The sequence below is a fragment of the Phalacrocorax aristotelis genome, chromosome 8 (assembly GCF_949628215.1).
Source record: "Phalacrocorax aristotelis chromosome 8, bGulAri2.1, whole genome shotgun sequence".
NCBI lineage: Eukaryota > Metazoa > Chordata > Aves > Suliformes > Phalacrocoracidae > Phalacrocorax > Phalacrocorax aristotelis.
Window position 1 is genome coordinate 21910914 of NC_134283.1, and position 15861 is coordinate 21926774.

At 61.7% G+C, this 15861-nt stretch overlaps 2 protein-coding genes across 3 annotated transcripts in view; one reads left to right on the forward strand and one right to left on the reverse strand.

Moving 5' to 3' along the window:
* The first annotated feature begins 7374 nt into the window (after positions 1-7374).
* BCAR1 (BCAR1 scaffold protein, Cas family member) lies at positions 7375-14619 on the forward strand. 2 transcript variants are annotated; one of them, XM_075101758.1, is made up of 7 exons: positions 7375-7552; positions 8558-9259; positions 10561-10722; positions 10954-11058; positions 11537-12685; positions 12918-13007; positions 13353-14619. In XM_075101758.1, exons 1-7 carry the CDS (start codon positions 7388-7390, stop codon positions 13866-13868), a joined length of 2889 nt encoding a protein of 962 aa, XP_074957859.1. In that variant the 5' UTR covers positions 7375-7387; the 3' UTR covers positions 13869-14619. The 2 variants fall into 2 exon arrangements, with proteins under 2 accessions (XP_074957859.1, XP_074957860.1); XM_075101759.1 differs by lacking the exon at positions 7375-7552 and adding an exon at positions 7976-8080.
* Positions 14620-14837: 218 nt separating this feature from the next.
* Positions 14838-15861, reverse strand: part of LOC142061280 (putative D-lactate dehydrogenase, mitochondrial) — a 2361-nt gene continuing 1337 nt past the window's right edge. Inside the window, exons 5-8 of the mRNA XM_075102121.1 lie at positions 15629-15853; positions 15458-15548; positions 15254-15365; positions 14838-15173 (exon numbers count right to left, since the gene is read on the reverse strand). Of these exons, the coding sequence (XP_074958222.1) occupies positions 15008-15173; positions 15254-15365; positions 15458-15548; positions 15629-15853 (594 nt within the window). The 3' untranslated portion in view covers positions 14838-15007. The remainder of the gene's footprint in view (positions 15174-15253; positions 15366-15457; positions 15549-15628; positions 15854-15861) is intronic.

Here is a 15861-nt window from a genome sequence, read left to right on the forward strand (position 1 = left end):
TTCTTGCATGCTGGCAGTGTGGTTTGTGTGGGAACAAGAGGACAAAGAAATTAAGGGTCACACACAGTAACAAGTGTCTGACTGTGATCGTGAAAATCCCTGGTGTCTGCCTTGATAGCAGCCTGAGGATCAGGGCAAGTGATTGGATCGCTTTCCCACTGCAGTACTGGGGCTGGTGGTGGGATTAAATCCAGAATTAGGGGATTTAATCCAGAATTATGCGGTGATGGGTACAGTGTCATCCTCCTGTAGCAGTGCTACAGGAGTAAGGAAACCCACCCAAGGCCTGGCCATGCAGGGACATTCAGCAAGTGAAGCTGCCTGGGAGGGCAAACCGAGGCGCCTGGGCGTGGAGCAAGCGGCCAGAGCTGGAGGCCAGCAGCACACTGCCATCTTGGCCATCCCTTCTGTTCTGCCTGGCTGAGTTCAGCAGCTCCCAGTGTTTGGCCTTTGCATGTCTTCTGAGCAGAGGTGCTCACCGGCCTTTGCCCACAGGACGCTCTGAGCCCGCTTGGTGGGGCAGCACTGTGCTGGGGGGGAAAGCGGCACAAGCCCCATCCTTCATGCTAACGGGGTGAGCGATGCCGCGGCTGCTGCTGGCCTCTTGCCTGCGGCTCTGGACGTGGTCTCATCTTTGGGCTCACGTGTCAGCTGCTGAGTCAGCCCTTGCTCTGCGGTCGCATTGCAGGATAGACAAGAACAAAACACCACGTGCTCAGGGGGGGAGCTGCAGCCTTTGGCGCCTGTTATGTACAGAATCAGCTGTTAAGGACCTGCTTAAACGAGCCTGAAATTGGACAGAAACAAAACAACAGGGGTGATGACATGTTTTCATCTCCAAACGCTTCCAAGTCAGTTAGTGCTTTGGTTTTGGTTGCAAAAACAACTGGAGTCCCTGCCCAGGGCACTGTTGTGAGGAGATTTCAGCTCAGGACTCCTGGCTGGCAGCGAGCAGCCCCAGCTGCCAGGCTGGACCTCGGAGGGGACTGCGGTGTAAGGCAGGTGCTGCTCTTGTAGCCGGGCTGCTGGCCTGCTTAGGGTGGTGCAGGACTATCTCTGGCCCCATCTCTTCTCCCCAGGCACTGGGCTGGGGAGCCAGCTGGGTCCTGCCCTGCTCGCAGGGTCACTCCCAGCAGGGACCCCAAGGCAAGCTGGGCTTGTTTTGCAGCAGATCCTTGCTGACGGTGAGATGGGCATGGGCAGTGAGATGCATGGGTGGCAGCTCAGCCAGGGTGGCCGCAAGCGGGGTTGGAGGGCTGGGCCCGCTGTGAGCACTGAGCAGGCAGTGGGGGAAATTATTTGCCTTTTGCTGTACTCTGCTGGAGCTGAGGAGGAGAGGGGGGGATATGGAGGATTGTCTCTGCCCTGTGTCCCCCCAAGACTGTGGTCCTGGGGCCTGGCACACAGGACGGAGGTGGGGAATGGTTATGTCACCCCACACACAGGGTGGGTCCGTGGGGGCTGCCAACCAAAATCCTTGCCATGGTACACGCATCCCAGCTACTGCTGGGTGCTGCCTGCTGTGCTGGGCCTCTGACGCAGCTGCATTTTAGGGCTCATTCTGCTCCAGCAGCTCAACAAGCATCTCGGAGTCTAGACGTGGAAGATAGTTCTGTGTGTTGTGTATAAGCAAGAGCTGAATGGAGATGCAACAGGGGAACCTTTGGAGATACCGAAGACCAGAGGCACCAAACCCAGCCCTGCTCTGAAAAGCTTTAAAGAGCTCCAGGCTTTGTCCAGAGGGAGCTCAGCAGCAGCATCAGGCTCCAGACGGCTCAGGGGAGTGGCTTTGAATTTACACATGCACTAACAGTGTGTTTGTGGGATCTGGCCAGCTCAGCCTCCACTGGCATGCTGGTAAATTGGGAAAATCAGTGACCCCAGTGTAAAGGATCCTGCCTGCCAGCCCAGCACTGCTCTCCAAAAGCACTCCAGCCTCTCTTCCCTGGGGTTTTTTCCTTCCCTTCAGCTGAACAAATGTGGAAAATTTTGAAATCTTGGAAGCAACCTGACCTGCTGGAAAAGTGGGTTTAACGGCAGTGGCCGAGAGCCTCAGCTCCCCTCTCCGCTGGGCTCCCCAGTTCGTGGCAGCATAGTGTGCCAGGCTCGGCTCGGAGGATGCTGGGCTGCGGTGCCAGCTCCCAGCCTGGCAAGCTGGGACGGGCTCAGGGGGAATGGCTGGGAGGCAACCTCCAGCCTGGGGCTGATTCCTGGCTTCCTCCGTGCGCGCACTCCCAAGCATCCCACGTTTTTGCTTGGTTGGATCATGTATTCCTCGTCTCTCTTTCCTTAAGACAAGGAGTGATTTACAGGTCTCCAGAAAACACGGCTTGGCTGCTTAGGAAGGGAAAAAAAATGCCAAAACCCCACTCTGCTTGCTGTTTCCATTGCCCGGCCACCTTCCCACAAAGCGGGGTGTGGCCCCGGTACCTGCCAGCCCTTGGCATTGCCGCCCACCCTGAGCTTTCTGGAGGGACCAAAGCTCCCAGGAAATGTGGATCCTTCTTTCAAGACGTTCCCACATTGAGCCGTCTTCTCCAGGAAGCTCACATCTCCGACACAGGTTGGGACCCACCCAGGGCATTTGCTTGGGGTAATTTTGGCCCTGCAAGGAGTCCCTCATGGCCCCAGCATCACCTCGCCCCAAGGAGCTCCCCCGTCCCTGGAGGAGCTCCCCCTTCCCCAGCTGCCTGAAGGGGCCCCTTGTGCGGCTGGGCCCCAAACAAGGCAGCGATTGTGTCTGTGTGCCCCGACAGTCAGGGCTTCTGCTGCGGTGGCCGCGTTCCAGAGCTGCAGCAAAACCAGCTGCATCCAACCCGTGCCCGCGGGCTCGCCTTTATCGAGCCATTCAGCGGGGTTTCGGGAGGCTGCCCAGGGGAGGCTGTTACAGGGCCAGGGAAATCGCGGATGGGGAGGTAATGTGCATTTAAAGCTGCTTCAGTGATAGGGATGCAGGAATAAATGTCTGGCTCTTGATGTGGGAGGAGGTTGAGAGCTGGCTGCTGGGGGGTGCATCCTGTGGGCCCCCACTGGGCCACCCCAAGGACTGTGATGGGATTTGGGGCCAGCTGAGCCACCATGGGGCAAAACATGACTGTGTGCCACGCTGCAGCTAGCAGGCAAGAAAAGGAGGGAGAGGAGCGCTGTGCTGGCCTGGGGAGGCATCTCCCCACAGCTGGGACAGCAGTTCCATGTGGGGACCAGGGCCAGGAATAGCTGCTGCCCGGGCAGTGATGCTGAGGGCACCGCATCCATCTTTCCAAGCTGCTGTTTTCAGCCTCTCCCACCTCTTTTCCTCACAGCAATGTCCCATCCAGCAGCGCAGCAGGGTTTCTGGCTGTGGTGGGTTCAGGACTAATGGGGAGTAACAGGATGGCTCACAGGTCTTCCACCCCATCTGAGTGAGGTCTCCACCCCAGTCAGTCATCCTCGTGCCAGTGGTGGGTGCTGACACCAGCATTTGAAGTTCATCTGGCGGCAGTGGCACAGCCGGCCCTTCCCAGTCCCAGCAGTGAGCCGGAGCTGGGGGTGAGGATCAGCGCCAGCCCTCACTGGGGAATGAATGGGGAGATCAATAGAGTCACTACTGTTGGGGCAGCCTGAGGCCCGTGCTCCGCCTCGGCTTTTCTGGAGATGAGGAGGTGCGCCGCCATCCTGCTCTCCGGAAGGGTGAGCGGTCTCCCCCACCATCTCCTCTCCACAGCTAATATCTAACCCAGTGCCACAGAAAGGCATGGGGATAAGTCCTTGTTGTGATCCTGTTGGGTCCCATGGTATTACAAGCCAAGAGAAATGTCCTCATTATTTCCAGAATATTGAAGTCTAATAAATCCCATTCTGCCTTATAGGATTTATTTCTCCGTTCATTGCTAGGAGACTCAGTCCTGTGTAATCCTATTGCTGCTCCAGGAGGCAGGAGGCGGCTTTCCAAAGCACAGACCTGGCAGGGCTGCAGGCAGGTGCTGTGGGCAGGAGCAGGCAACCCTGTCCGGAGCTGCTGGTCTCCGCTGGGGACAGCTCCAGCCCTGCAAGTGTCCCAGTGCCACCTCCTTTCCCAGGATGTCCTGGCATCCTGGAGCTGTGCCCTTGCATGGGTTCACCGAAACACACCCTGTCCGACAGTTGGGACAGGGGCATGGCTAGGTTGACAGGACGTTAATCGGCAATTAGCCAATCAACACAGCATGACATGATGCGGCACAGCCTGCTCCCTGGTCCCATGCATGCCCACCACGTTCCCCTGAACCCCCCATTTATTTGGGTCCTGTGACGCCTTCCCATGCCAGGACCCAGTGGGAAAAGCTGGGGAAAGCCAGGCCTGGCACAGACAGTCCCCTGCAGCCGTAGCGGCAGCCTGCCTGGTGCAGAGCCAGCCGTGCCTGGCTCGCCAGACGCGGGGGGACTCTCCCGAAGACAATGACGGACACACGAATATGGCTGGAAATTTCACAAATGAAGAGTTTTCCATAGCAACCGTTGCTGGGGCAACCTGCATCCTGAGCAGCATCCATCCTGAAACACCCAGCCCCGCATCTGCTGGAGCCAGACCCAGCCAGAAGAACCACAGTGCGGGACTGGTGGGGCCCTTGTCGTACCCTACCACCAGCAGCACAGGGATGTTCCAGCTGCATCAACCCGGTTCTGAGCATCCCCAGTGCCGCAGGGGCCCCATAACGCTCCACTTTTGATCTTCTTTTTGGCATTTCATTTTCTTAGAGGTGGGAGAAGCTGACAGGAGACCTGTTGGTGTCTGTTGCCCCCGAGGCGTTTGGCTGCAGAAGCAGGGGGGCACTGGAGCTGTTGCCACCTCAGGGCACTCAGCAGATGCAAGCAGCAATTTTGGCTCCAATGCACCAAAAATGGCCGGGATTGCATATCAACAGGATATACTTTGATCCCAGCATTGCCACAGGGAGGGGGAAAAGTCCCTGCTCCTTTTAGGTACCAAAGTGGGGAGCTCACAGCTCCTCAGCAGTGGGACATTCACCCTGGGGATGGCCCGGGGATCCCAGGGGAGTCCCTTGCTGCCAGCTGCGTAGACCCTCACTGGGCTCAGGGTCTTCGAAGCAAACACACTGTGGCCTTGTGAGGTCAGCTGCAGTGGCGGGGGAGCTTGGAGCCTATCCTGGGAATGTCCGTGGGGCTCAGCCCCTGTGCTGTCACCGCTGCCACTAGCAAGAGGAAACCGCGGTCTTCTGGCTGCGCCTGCCGGGGTAGCTGTGGTTTGTGGTGCAACCACAGACCCTGCTGCCGGATATCTCCTACCCTCAGCTGTGCCTCAGTTTCCCTGTCCGCCAGCAATGCACAGGGGAACCTGACTCCAAGCAGGGGATGATGCGGGGAGGCTGGCGGTCCTGGGGGATGCTGGTGGTGGTTCTCAGGGAGCTGAATGAGCCCCACTTTTTGGGGAAGGGCACGCGTTTGCAATCCAGCCTTGACGCTGCTGCACACTGGCGTGGCCCAAAGGTAACCCCCAAGGGTGAGCGTGGGCAAGAGGAAATGCCATGGTGGGGGAACACAGGCCTGGAGGCATGTGCACGGGCAGAGGTGCATTCCTTGCCTGCCTCAGCAAGTGCTGCTCACTCACCAGTCCGTGGCTTTCACGAAGGCTTGCTCACCGCCTGCTCACACATGCACCCACACAGCCCTGGGCTCCCTTTTTGTGCTCCTTGCACGTGTGCGTGCTTCGCGCGCTTGCTGGGCACCCCCGCATCCTGTCCATGCTCACACGTAGCCGTATGCTCCCTGCCACCTGTCCACACCCGCCTCTTTCGCACGCTGCTGCGCTGGGCCACGCTCTCTTGGTGAGCAGCATGCATGTCCATGCAGCTCATGCGTGTCTGTGCAGCTCATGCATGTCCCTGCAGCTTATGTGTGTCCTGCAGGTCGTGTGCCTCCATGCAGCTCATGCACGCCCATGCAGCTTGCACATCTGGTAGGTCATGCAGGACCATGCAGTTACCACATCTTGCAGCTTGTGCATGCCCACGCAGCTCACATGTGTCCTGCAGCTCATGCATGCCCATGCAGCTTGCACGTCCTGCAGCTCACACATCTGTGCAACTTGCACACGTGCCTCCCATGAGATCACAGGGAGCCCCACAGCTGCCCTCCCAGCCTCCCACGCTGATGCCGGCAACACCGGAGCTGTGGGCAAGGACTGTAGCTCAGCGTGCAACAGCATCAAGCCCGGGCTCGCCAGGTGCTGGGGAGCCTGTGGGCCACGTGTCTGGGCTGTTGGAACACGCCGGGCAGGCGGTGTGCCGGTGTGCCGTCTGCCGTGGAGTGCCGTGGTGTGCCATGAAGTACCACCCCCCTGGAGCAGCACCTGAGCTGGCGCAGGATGTGTAGCCGTGGGAAAACAAAGGAGAGAGGAGAAGGGTTTAAACGCAAGAGGTTAATTTCTGATGCCACCCCCAGGTGTGCCACCTTACACATCTGGCACACACCCTTTGCCCTACACACCTGTTGCACACTCACCTTACACACCCATTGCACCTGCACCCACCCATTACCTGCCCCTTATACACCCCATTTACACTCCCCCACCCACTACACACCCATTAACTGCCCAGAATACCCCCAGTTACACACCCACTGCATGCCTGTTGCGCGCACGCCTGTCGCATGCTTTTCACACAGACCTCTGCCGCTACACACTTATTACACACACACGTGCCAGATTACACACACCTGTAGTGCATGTTCTGCCTGCTGCACCCCTGTAATGTCCCATTACACCCCTGTAACCCCTCATTACACTCCCCTGACATACTCCTGTTGTACCCCCTGTCCATTACACACCTACAACACCCCATTGCACCCCACTTCCACACCCATCAGATGTTCACACCCCAGTTCACCTCCACACCCCCGATATGTCTATTAGACTCCAAACACACCCCAGTACTCCACCCCGTGCCCGTTGCACACCCCTTGCACCCCCCTGGCCACCCCCGTTACCCTCCGCACACCCTTTGCCCATGTGTCACCCTTTGCACGCACTTTGCACCCCTGTTGCACGCCTGTTACCCTTCGAACAGCATTTACATGCCTTTTGCACGCCTGTTACACACCCGTTGCACACTCATTACCCTTTGCACACCATTGAACACCCTTTGCACCCCGGTTGCACACCTATTACCCTTTGCACCCCTCCTGCACGCCTTTGCACACCTGTTACACAACCTCTGCACCCCTATTGCACACCTGTTGCACGCCTATGCCCCGTTGCACACCCGTCGCGTGCCCGTTACCCTTTGCTCCCCGTTACACACCCTTTGCACCCCTGTTGCACGCCGGCAGCACCCGTCGCTGCCGGTGCCCCCCCCGACCCCCCGCCCCGGCCCCGCCCCGGCCCCGCCCCGGCCCCGCCCCGGCGCAGCCAATGGGGGCGGGCGGGGCCGCCGGGCCCGGGCGGGCACCGCGCTATAATGATCCCTACGGCGCCGCCGCCACCACCGCGCCGCCCGCCCGCCCCGCCGCCCCCGGCCCGGCCCCCGGCCCCCCGCCGCTAGGGCCGGAGCAGCCCCGCGGGAAGATGAACTACCTGGTGAGCGGGGTGTGTGTGTGTGTGTCGGTGGGGAGGGGGAACAGTGTCCCCGCGGGGACAGGGGACACGCGTGGGCCTCCCTCCCTCCCATCCCGGCAGGACGCAGGGCCCTGGGGTAACGGCCCACGGGGCCCCCCCGCACCGGCCTTTGCCCCGGTGAGGAGGCGGAGGAAGGCTGTAGCCCGGGCAGGGCCCCGCCAACTCGGAGCGGCCGAACCCCCTCGCGTGACCTTGGCCCAGCCCTGCCGTGCCGGCGGCGGCGAGGCCGCGTTCCACGGTCCCTCCTGCCCGTGGGGCGAGGGCGCTCTGGGACCCACGGGGGGACCCCTGCCTTTCCCGGGCTCAAGTCTCCCCGCCAGGCGGGTGGGCGCCGGCAGCGGGCAGGGAAAACCGGCAGCGGGCAGGCAGAGCCTCCCTGCCCGGCCGCTGCGGGGAGGCGGGAGGGCCGGCGGGTCCAGTCCCGCCATCCCGGGCGGTGGCGGGAGCCCACGGCAGGCCGCGGCCTGCCCCACCGCCACCATGGCACCGGTGAGTCCCGGCGGAAGCCCAAGAGCTCTGGCAGGTGCCTCCGAACCGTGGCCTGGGCAAGGCGTCATGACACGGGCCGTGTCTGCCATGGGGATGGCCGGCACCGTGGGCTGGAGGGGGCCTGGGCACAGCGGTGGCCGGCGTGGGGATGGCCACGGCTACGGCTGACTCACCGCCCTGGCACTTCCTCCCCGGCGGCGGAGGGAAGGGGAGGGAAAGGCAGAGGAGGTCCCCCCGAAACCGGGGAGGCGGAAGGGCCCGGCCCCTTCCTAGCACCACCTCCGGGAAGGATGGGTTGAACTCCAGCAGGGAAGGAAAAGGCGGCTGGAGTGCAGAGATCCAGCCGGTGGTTCCCGCTCAGCAAAGCCCCTGGCCCACGGGGCTGCGTCCCGGTGCTGGGCACTGTTGGCTGCTGGGATGACTCCCCACTGGCCAGCAGGGCCTGGCTCACCGTCCTGGCGTGGGGCTGTCTTGCAGAACGTGCTGGCCAAGGCACTGTACGACAACGTGGCCGAGTCCCCGGACGAGCTCTCCTTCCGCAAGGGCGACATCATGACGGTGCTGGAACGGAACACACAGGGGCTGGATGGCTGGTGGCTCTGCTCGCTCCATGGCCGTCAGGGCATCGTCCCCGGGAATCGCCTCAAGATCTTGGTGGGGATGTACGACAAGAAGCAGCAGCAGCAGCAGCAGCAGCAGCAAGTGCCCGGGTCAGCGCAGGGGCAGGTCCCGCCTCAGCAGCCGGTGCCCCAGCCAGCTGTACCTTACCACCACCAAGGAGGTTACACCCCGCTGTCACCTGCCTCGCAGTACACACCCATGCACCCTGCTTATACCCCCCAAGGGGACAATGTCTACCTAATGCCGGCCCCCAGCAAGGGACAGCAGGGTCTCTACCTGGGCTCAGTGCCCACAGGACAGTTTCCACCTGCCCCGGCTAAGCAGCTGCCCACCTACCCGAAGCAGACGCCTCCTCACGCCTTCCCCAGCCCCGGCCAGGAGATCTATCAGGTGCCCCCCTCCCTGGGCCAAGCGGTGGAGGCGTACCCTGGGGGCTCTGCCAGCCCCCCCCAGGATGTATACCAGGTTCCTCCCTCAGCCAGTCAGGTTCAAGACATCTACCAGGTGCCCCCGTCGTTGGACATGAGGAGCTGGGAAGGGCACAAGCCCCAGGGAAAGGTAGGATGAGGGTCCTGGGGGGTGGCGGCACGGTTGTGGGGTGCTCTGTGGTCCACAGTGCCAGGGCTGTGGGACTCAGGCTTACGTGCCTGCCACTGTCTCTTGGAGCGTGAAGTCCTTGCATCCATCATGGGGGGTGTGTGGACATCTTCCCCATGCCACTGACAGGAGCAGGCACACTGCGGGGGGTCCTTGCAGTGACTGAGGTGTCCTGGTTGGTGTGGGCTACCCAGCTTGGGCCTGGCACAGTGTTTGGTACTCGGGTCCTCTTGGTGTCTTGCATGGTGGCTCTGCCAGTATCATTGAAGGCACAGCAGCTGTGCCTGGGGTGGACATGGGGTGCTGGTAACCAAAGAGCTGCTTAGAGATGCCCCTTGGCCAGACCTTGCCGCTATGGAGGTAGCTGTGGTACCTGGCCCAGTGCTGAGATTTTCCCCCTTCCTGGGAGTGCGGGCAGGGGCAGGCAGCTGGTGCCAGCGTGTCCCGGCTGTGCCAGGGAGCCTGTCAGTGCTTGTCAGTTGGGTTTACCAGTGAGGCAGGGGTGAGCCACCAATCTGTCCCCAACATGGGGATTCCAGTGTGGTGGCGCTGTCCAGGGCAGCTTAATGTCTACATCCCAGACACCAGGTTTCTCCTGGATATGCCACTTCCCTGGCACATCATCCCAGGGAAGAGGAGTGAGGTCCTTTCAGCATCACATTTTCCAGGAAGGCTATCCTGACTTATACATCCCTGGGAAGCAGCTGATGAGGGGTGGGGCTGCCAAATCACAGCCAGGGCTTGAGGAGCATCCTAAAACGGAGGACTAGCCCATCACCTCTTCTGGTTGCTCAGCCCTTCTTGCCCCCCAGCACTGGCTGAGCAGGGTGCCACAGCCCTCTGGGTTTGGTTATTTGCCTCTCTCATGTCTCCTTGTTTCGGCAAGGTGGCCACCAAGCTGTGGACAGGGGTCTGCCCATGTTGGCAGTCCCCTGCTCACGGCTTGGTGGCCAGATCGGCGGGTCCCTTCTGCACACCGTGGCCGTGCAGTCTGGGCTTTGTCTCTTGCCAAGGCTCGCCGCTATAAATAACTGGTGATATCATCCCCCCCGTCCCCAGCATTGCTGCGAGGAGCATGCACGCCCAGCCGGGGAGCGCCCTCCCGTGGGCATCGGTTTCCCTGGTGCCGGACGGTCTGGTACAGGATCTGGCATCTGTCCTCTCCCCAGCCCCATCGCTGGGTTTTGGGGTGACTGATGTGGGGTGGGGGGCAGGCTGGGGATGCTTGGCGGTGCCCACCTCATCCCTTTCCCTCTTGCCAGATGCTGGTGCCCACCCGCGTGGGGCAAGTATATGTCTACGACTCCCCCAAGGGTGAACAGGATGAGTATGATTTCCCTCGCCACCTCCTCTCCACGGGCTCTCAGGAGATCTACGATGTGCCGCCTGCCCGAGGGGGGATCCCGAGCCAGTTCAGCCAGGAGGTGAGACTGGTTTGGAGGGGGTGGGGGCTGTCACTGGCTTCTTCCTCTGGCACAGGGGGTGCTCTGGCACAGCCTGGGATCCAAACCTGGGCAAATTACACCCAAAGCTGGTCACAGCCCTGAGCTGGGCCTCAGGGCTTCTTCTGGTCCTTCATCATTTCCAGCCAGTCCCTGGGAGGAGGTGGGTGCGCACAATGTCCCTGACACACCATCCTGTGTCGCCACCTCCAGGTCTATGACACCCCGCCCATGGCAGTGAAGGGTCCCAATGGGCAGGACACAGGGCAGGAGATCTATGATGTGCCCCCCAGCGTGGAGAAGAACCTGCACCAAACTGTAAGTGCTGCTGGGAAGCTCCCAGCTTCTCTGTATAAGAAAGACACCTTTTACAGTGGCAACAATCATTCACTGGAACAACCTCTCCAGGGATGTGGTGGCACCCCTAGCACTGGAGGCTTTCAAGATGTGAGGGGACAGGGTGCTACATGATCTCAGCTAGGGGATGAGCTTGGACCAGATGATCTTTCAAGGTTCCTTCCCACCTGGGCTGTTCCAGGATTTTGTGATTTCCCACCCCAGAGGGGACGCAGGAGGCTAGGGGTGCTGCATCAAGGCTGTGCCAGCCTCCCTGGCAACAGGGGTGCTCATGGGGTGCTCAGCTCTGTCCTGGCGTGCACCCAGCACTGTCTTGTGCACCCAGGACTGGCACTTACATGCACTGCAGCACAGCACAGTGCAGCCTGCCTGAGCATCCATGCGGGACCCGGGCTGGCTCACCTGGCAACACTGACGGTGCCTGCTGTTGCCCTTGTAGGTGTATGACATCCCCCCCTCGGTAAGCAAGGACGTGCCGGATGGCCCAGCACGGGAGGAGACCTACGATGTGCCCCCTGCCTTCACCAAACAGAAAACCTTTGACCCCTCCCGCCACCCACTCATCCTGGCCCAGCAGGAGCCCTACTTGCTGGAGGACGTCTACGATGTGCCACCAGCAGCTGGGAAAGGTGCCCCTGAGCTGCCACTCTCCCATGAGATCTATGATGTGCCCCCCAGCCTCAAGAAGCTGGGGGGGCCGGCCTTCCCCTCCCAGGAGGTATACGACGTGCCCCGGGACCTGCATGCCCCAGGCAAGGGCTCCCTGGACATGGAGGGCGAGTACATATATGACGTCCCGCCACAAGTGGACCGTGAGGTCAAGGGTGCTGATGCCAAACGCCTCTCGGCCTCCAGCACAGGCAGCACCCGCAGCAACATCTCCACGTCCTCACTGGATGTAGTGCCTGTGAAGGAGCCGGCCAAGGGAGCCGGCAAGGAGTTCTCCCTGGACTTGGATGCCGCCATGGAGACGCTGGCCAAGCTCCAGCATGGCATCGGCGGTGCTGTCTCCTACCTCATGTCCTTCATCGGCACCAACTGGCGCAGCCCTGAGCACATGGAGGCCAATGCTGCCAACATCCGTGGGGCGGCCGAGGGTGTCCGGACAGCCCTCCGGGACCTGCTGGAGTTTGCTCGGGGGGCAGTGGGCAATGCTGCCCAGGCCTCTGACCGCTCCCTCTACACCAAGCTCAGCAAGCAGCTGCAGAAGATGGAGGAGGTCTACCAGGCCCTGGCACGGCATGGCCAAGCACTGGATGCTTGCCACTGGGCCCCAAGCACCCTGGCTGGCGGCAAGCCGGGGACGGATGACTTGGAGCACTTTGTCATGCACTCACGTGGCGTCCCTGATGACACCAAGCAGTTGGCCTCCTTCCTTCATGGCAACGCCTCCCTTCTCTTCAAACGGACAAAGCTGGTGGCAGAGAGTGGAGGCCAGGGGACCCCTCACCCCTCCGACAAGGCCAGCAGCATCCAGTCGCGGCCCCTGCCCTCCCCGCCCAAGCTGCTGGCCCAGGAGTCGCCTGATGGGCCCTACGAGAACAGTGAGAGCGGCTGGATGGAGGACTATGACTACGTCCATCTCCAGGTGGGTGTGGGCAGGGAGGCTGCTCCCCACAGGTGGGTTTTGCACCGGTGGCTCCCTGGAACAGGGTCATTGGGCAGCTCTGAGTGCGGTGGAGCTTCTGCCACCCGTGTCTTGTGTTTACCTTCCGGCTTGAGGACTGGGGGGACCTGGAGTGTCCCAGGGCAGGCAGAGGCTTTCTCCCAGCAAGGCTAGTGTTGCTGACCCCCATGTCATGCCCCTTCCTTCCCTGCAGGGCAAGGAGGAGTTTGAGAAGACCCAGAAGGAGCTGCTGGAGAAAGGCAACATCATCCGGCAGAGCAAGGACCAGCTGGAGCACCAGCAGGTAACAGAGCCAGGGTGGCGGGTGAGCGCCAGTGGGCAGGGGGCTTTGGGTCCTGCTCCACTTGTACCCCCTGCTGACAGCCTGGACCACAACCCCCTCTTGCATGGTGGGTTCTGGCTTGCCTCCAATGCCGGTGCTGTGCCAGCAGAGAGGGGCATTGGCACTTTGCTCCTGGAGAGGAGCCTGGCATGGCTGTCTGGGGGCTGGCACTGTCCCCTGATGCTCTCCCTGTGGCACAGCTGTCACCCAGGGCCAGTGGCTGCAGCCACCCAGGCTGGTGGCTGGAGGAAGTGGAGCAGGTGCTGGCTCAATCCCTGTCCTGCCTCACACCTGTCCCTCCTACAGCTGAAGCAGTTTGAGCGGCTGGAGCAGGAGGTCACGCGCCCCATTGACAACGACCTGTCCAACTGGAGCCCCCCCCAGCACTATGGCCCGGTGCGGGGCAGCGGGGCGCTGAGTCCTGCTGACCGCCAGCTACTCCTTTTCTACTTGGAACAGTGTGAGACCAACCTCACCACGTTCACGAATGCTGTTGATGCCTTCTTCACCGCTGTCAACACCAACCAACCCCCCAAAATCTTTGTGGCCCACAGCAAATTCGTCATCCTCAGTGCCCACAAGCTTGTCTTCATTGGGGACACGCTGTCCCGCCAGGCCAAGGCCCAGGATGTCCAGCACAAGATGATGCACTACAGCAACCTCCTCTGCGAGATGCTTAAAGAGATCGTGGTGACCACCAAGGCAGCTGCCCTCCACTACCCTTCTCCCGCTGCCTCTAAGGACATGATGGAGCGTGTCAAGGACCTCGCCAACAGCACACAGCAGTTCAGGATGGTGCTGGGCCAGCTGGCAGCCATCTGATGGCCCTGAGCTGCTGTCTGTCCCCCACCCTGTCCCCAGACATGCATCCCCCTCCATGAGAGCCCTCTCCACCTGGTGTAAGCGGACATGTACATAGAGACTCCCATGCTCACCAGGGGCCTGGGGCTCTACTAACAGAGGGGTCAGGGGCTGTGGCCATCATTCCCCTTCCTCTTATTCTTTCCTCGGGCCAGAGGCCAGGATTGGTTTTGGAGCTGTGCCTGTGACGAAGCAAAGCTGGGGGATGGATTTGTGCCTGCTCCCTCTCTGCTGTCCTCTCTCCATTCAAAACTGGTGGGTGTTCCAGTCTGGGAAGCAGGATTGCCATTGAATCAAGATGGATGCACCTGGCAGTTTGGGGTGGTGGTGTGGCTGCTACCCTCTGTGGGGGAGCTTCCAAGCAGTCTCCGGTGGGTTTTAATGGTGTGGAAGCTGCTCCTCACAGTGGGACAGCCCATGTTGGGGAGCAGTGTGGGAGGGATAGGATGTGCTGTCCCCCTTTGCAGTGGAGGCTGTGGATAAGGGTCCCCAGGGTGGTAAGGGGTGATGGGAAGCTGGGAGCAGGAAGGGCCTGACCTGTGTGTTCTCACGTCTTGGGTTTTGCTACCAAACCAGCTGTAACTGAAACGCAAACTGAAATTGGTGCCTTTTGAAAATGGGAGGTTTTTGCTGGTTCCCGGAGCTGCAAAGTTACAGTCCTCTGAAACTCAGACCCAGGCCCCACAGCAGCATAAACATTGCCTAGAAACCCTCCCAGCTCCTGGATGTCTACATCTGCCTCGCCAGGGAAGGAGTGTGGGAGTCCCCAACTGCGAGTCACTGCCCAGTTCCCCTACCTTGTGGGTGTCTGTGGGCACTGCCTGGGACAGGGACAGCCCTGGGGAGGGGCTGGGGAGTCCTGTCCTCTTCCCCCCCCGCCCCCCCCCCCCCCCCGCCCCCCCCAAAAGACATCATGGCACAGGGAAGGGGTGGATGCAAAGGGCTTTATTGAGGGGTTGGGGGTCCCACACCCACAGGGAGGGGACGGGGGGTGTTTGGGGGAACAGGGAGAGTGGCAGTACAGGGCAGCGCGGCCACCCCAGCCCTGACTGGGGGGTGGCTGTCCCCCTGCCAGCTGGATGCCGGTGCCAGGGGTCCCCTCAGAGCACCTTGCCGGGGTTCATGAGGTTGTGGGGGTCCAGCGCGGCCTTGATGCAGCGCAGGGTGTCCAGCCCCTCCTGGCCCAGCTCCTCCAGCAGCAGCGCCCGCTTGCCCAGCCCCACGCCGTGCTCCCCAGTGCAGGTGCCCCCTGCCGCCAGTGCCCGCCTGTGGGAAGGGAGGTCAGGGGGTGGCACGGGGCCATCTGTGCCCCTGTCCCCGTCCCCCCGGGGGGTCCCTGTCCCTACCTGCCCAGACGCTGGGCAAAGGCGTGGACGCGCTGTGCCTCGGCTGGGTCCTGGGGGTCAAAGACGAGGAGGCAGTGGAAGTTGCCGTCACCCACGTGTCCCACCATGGGGCCTGCGGGGCTGTGGATCAGGCAGGGCACGGGGGGAGGACAGGGGTCCCCCCAGCTGACCCCTCCCGCCCTGGGGGGCCGTGGCCGTGCTGACCAGTGAGGCCGGAGCCCTGCAGGTCCCGCTGGGTCTCCACCACGACGTCGGTCAGGCGGGAGATGGGCACGCAGATGTCCGTGGAGTAGCCCTGGGCAGGGCAGAGCCATGGCACCTGCAGCTCCATGGTGCGCTGCCGCCATCATCCCGTTCCCCAAGCCCGTCCCTCACCTGGCAGCCAGGCCGCAGGGCCAGGGCAGCGTACCAGGCTCTGTGGCGCATGGCCCAGAGCCGCCCACGCTCCTCCGGCTCTTCCGCCCAAGCCAGGCCGGAGCCACCGTTCAGCCGCGCGATCTCCTCTGCCGGCACCGGGAGCCCTTGGATGGGGCCAGGAGGGGACCCACAGCAGCCCCAGGCACCCAGCCCTTGCCCCGGGACCCCCAGTCTCCATCCTGGGCACCCAT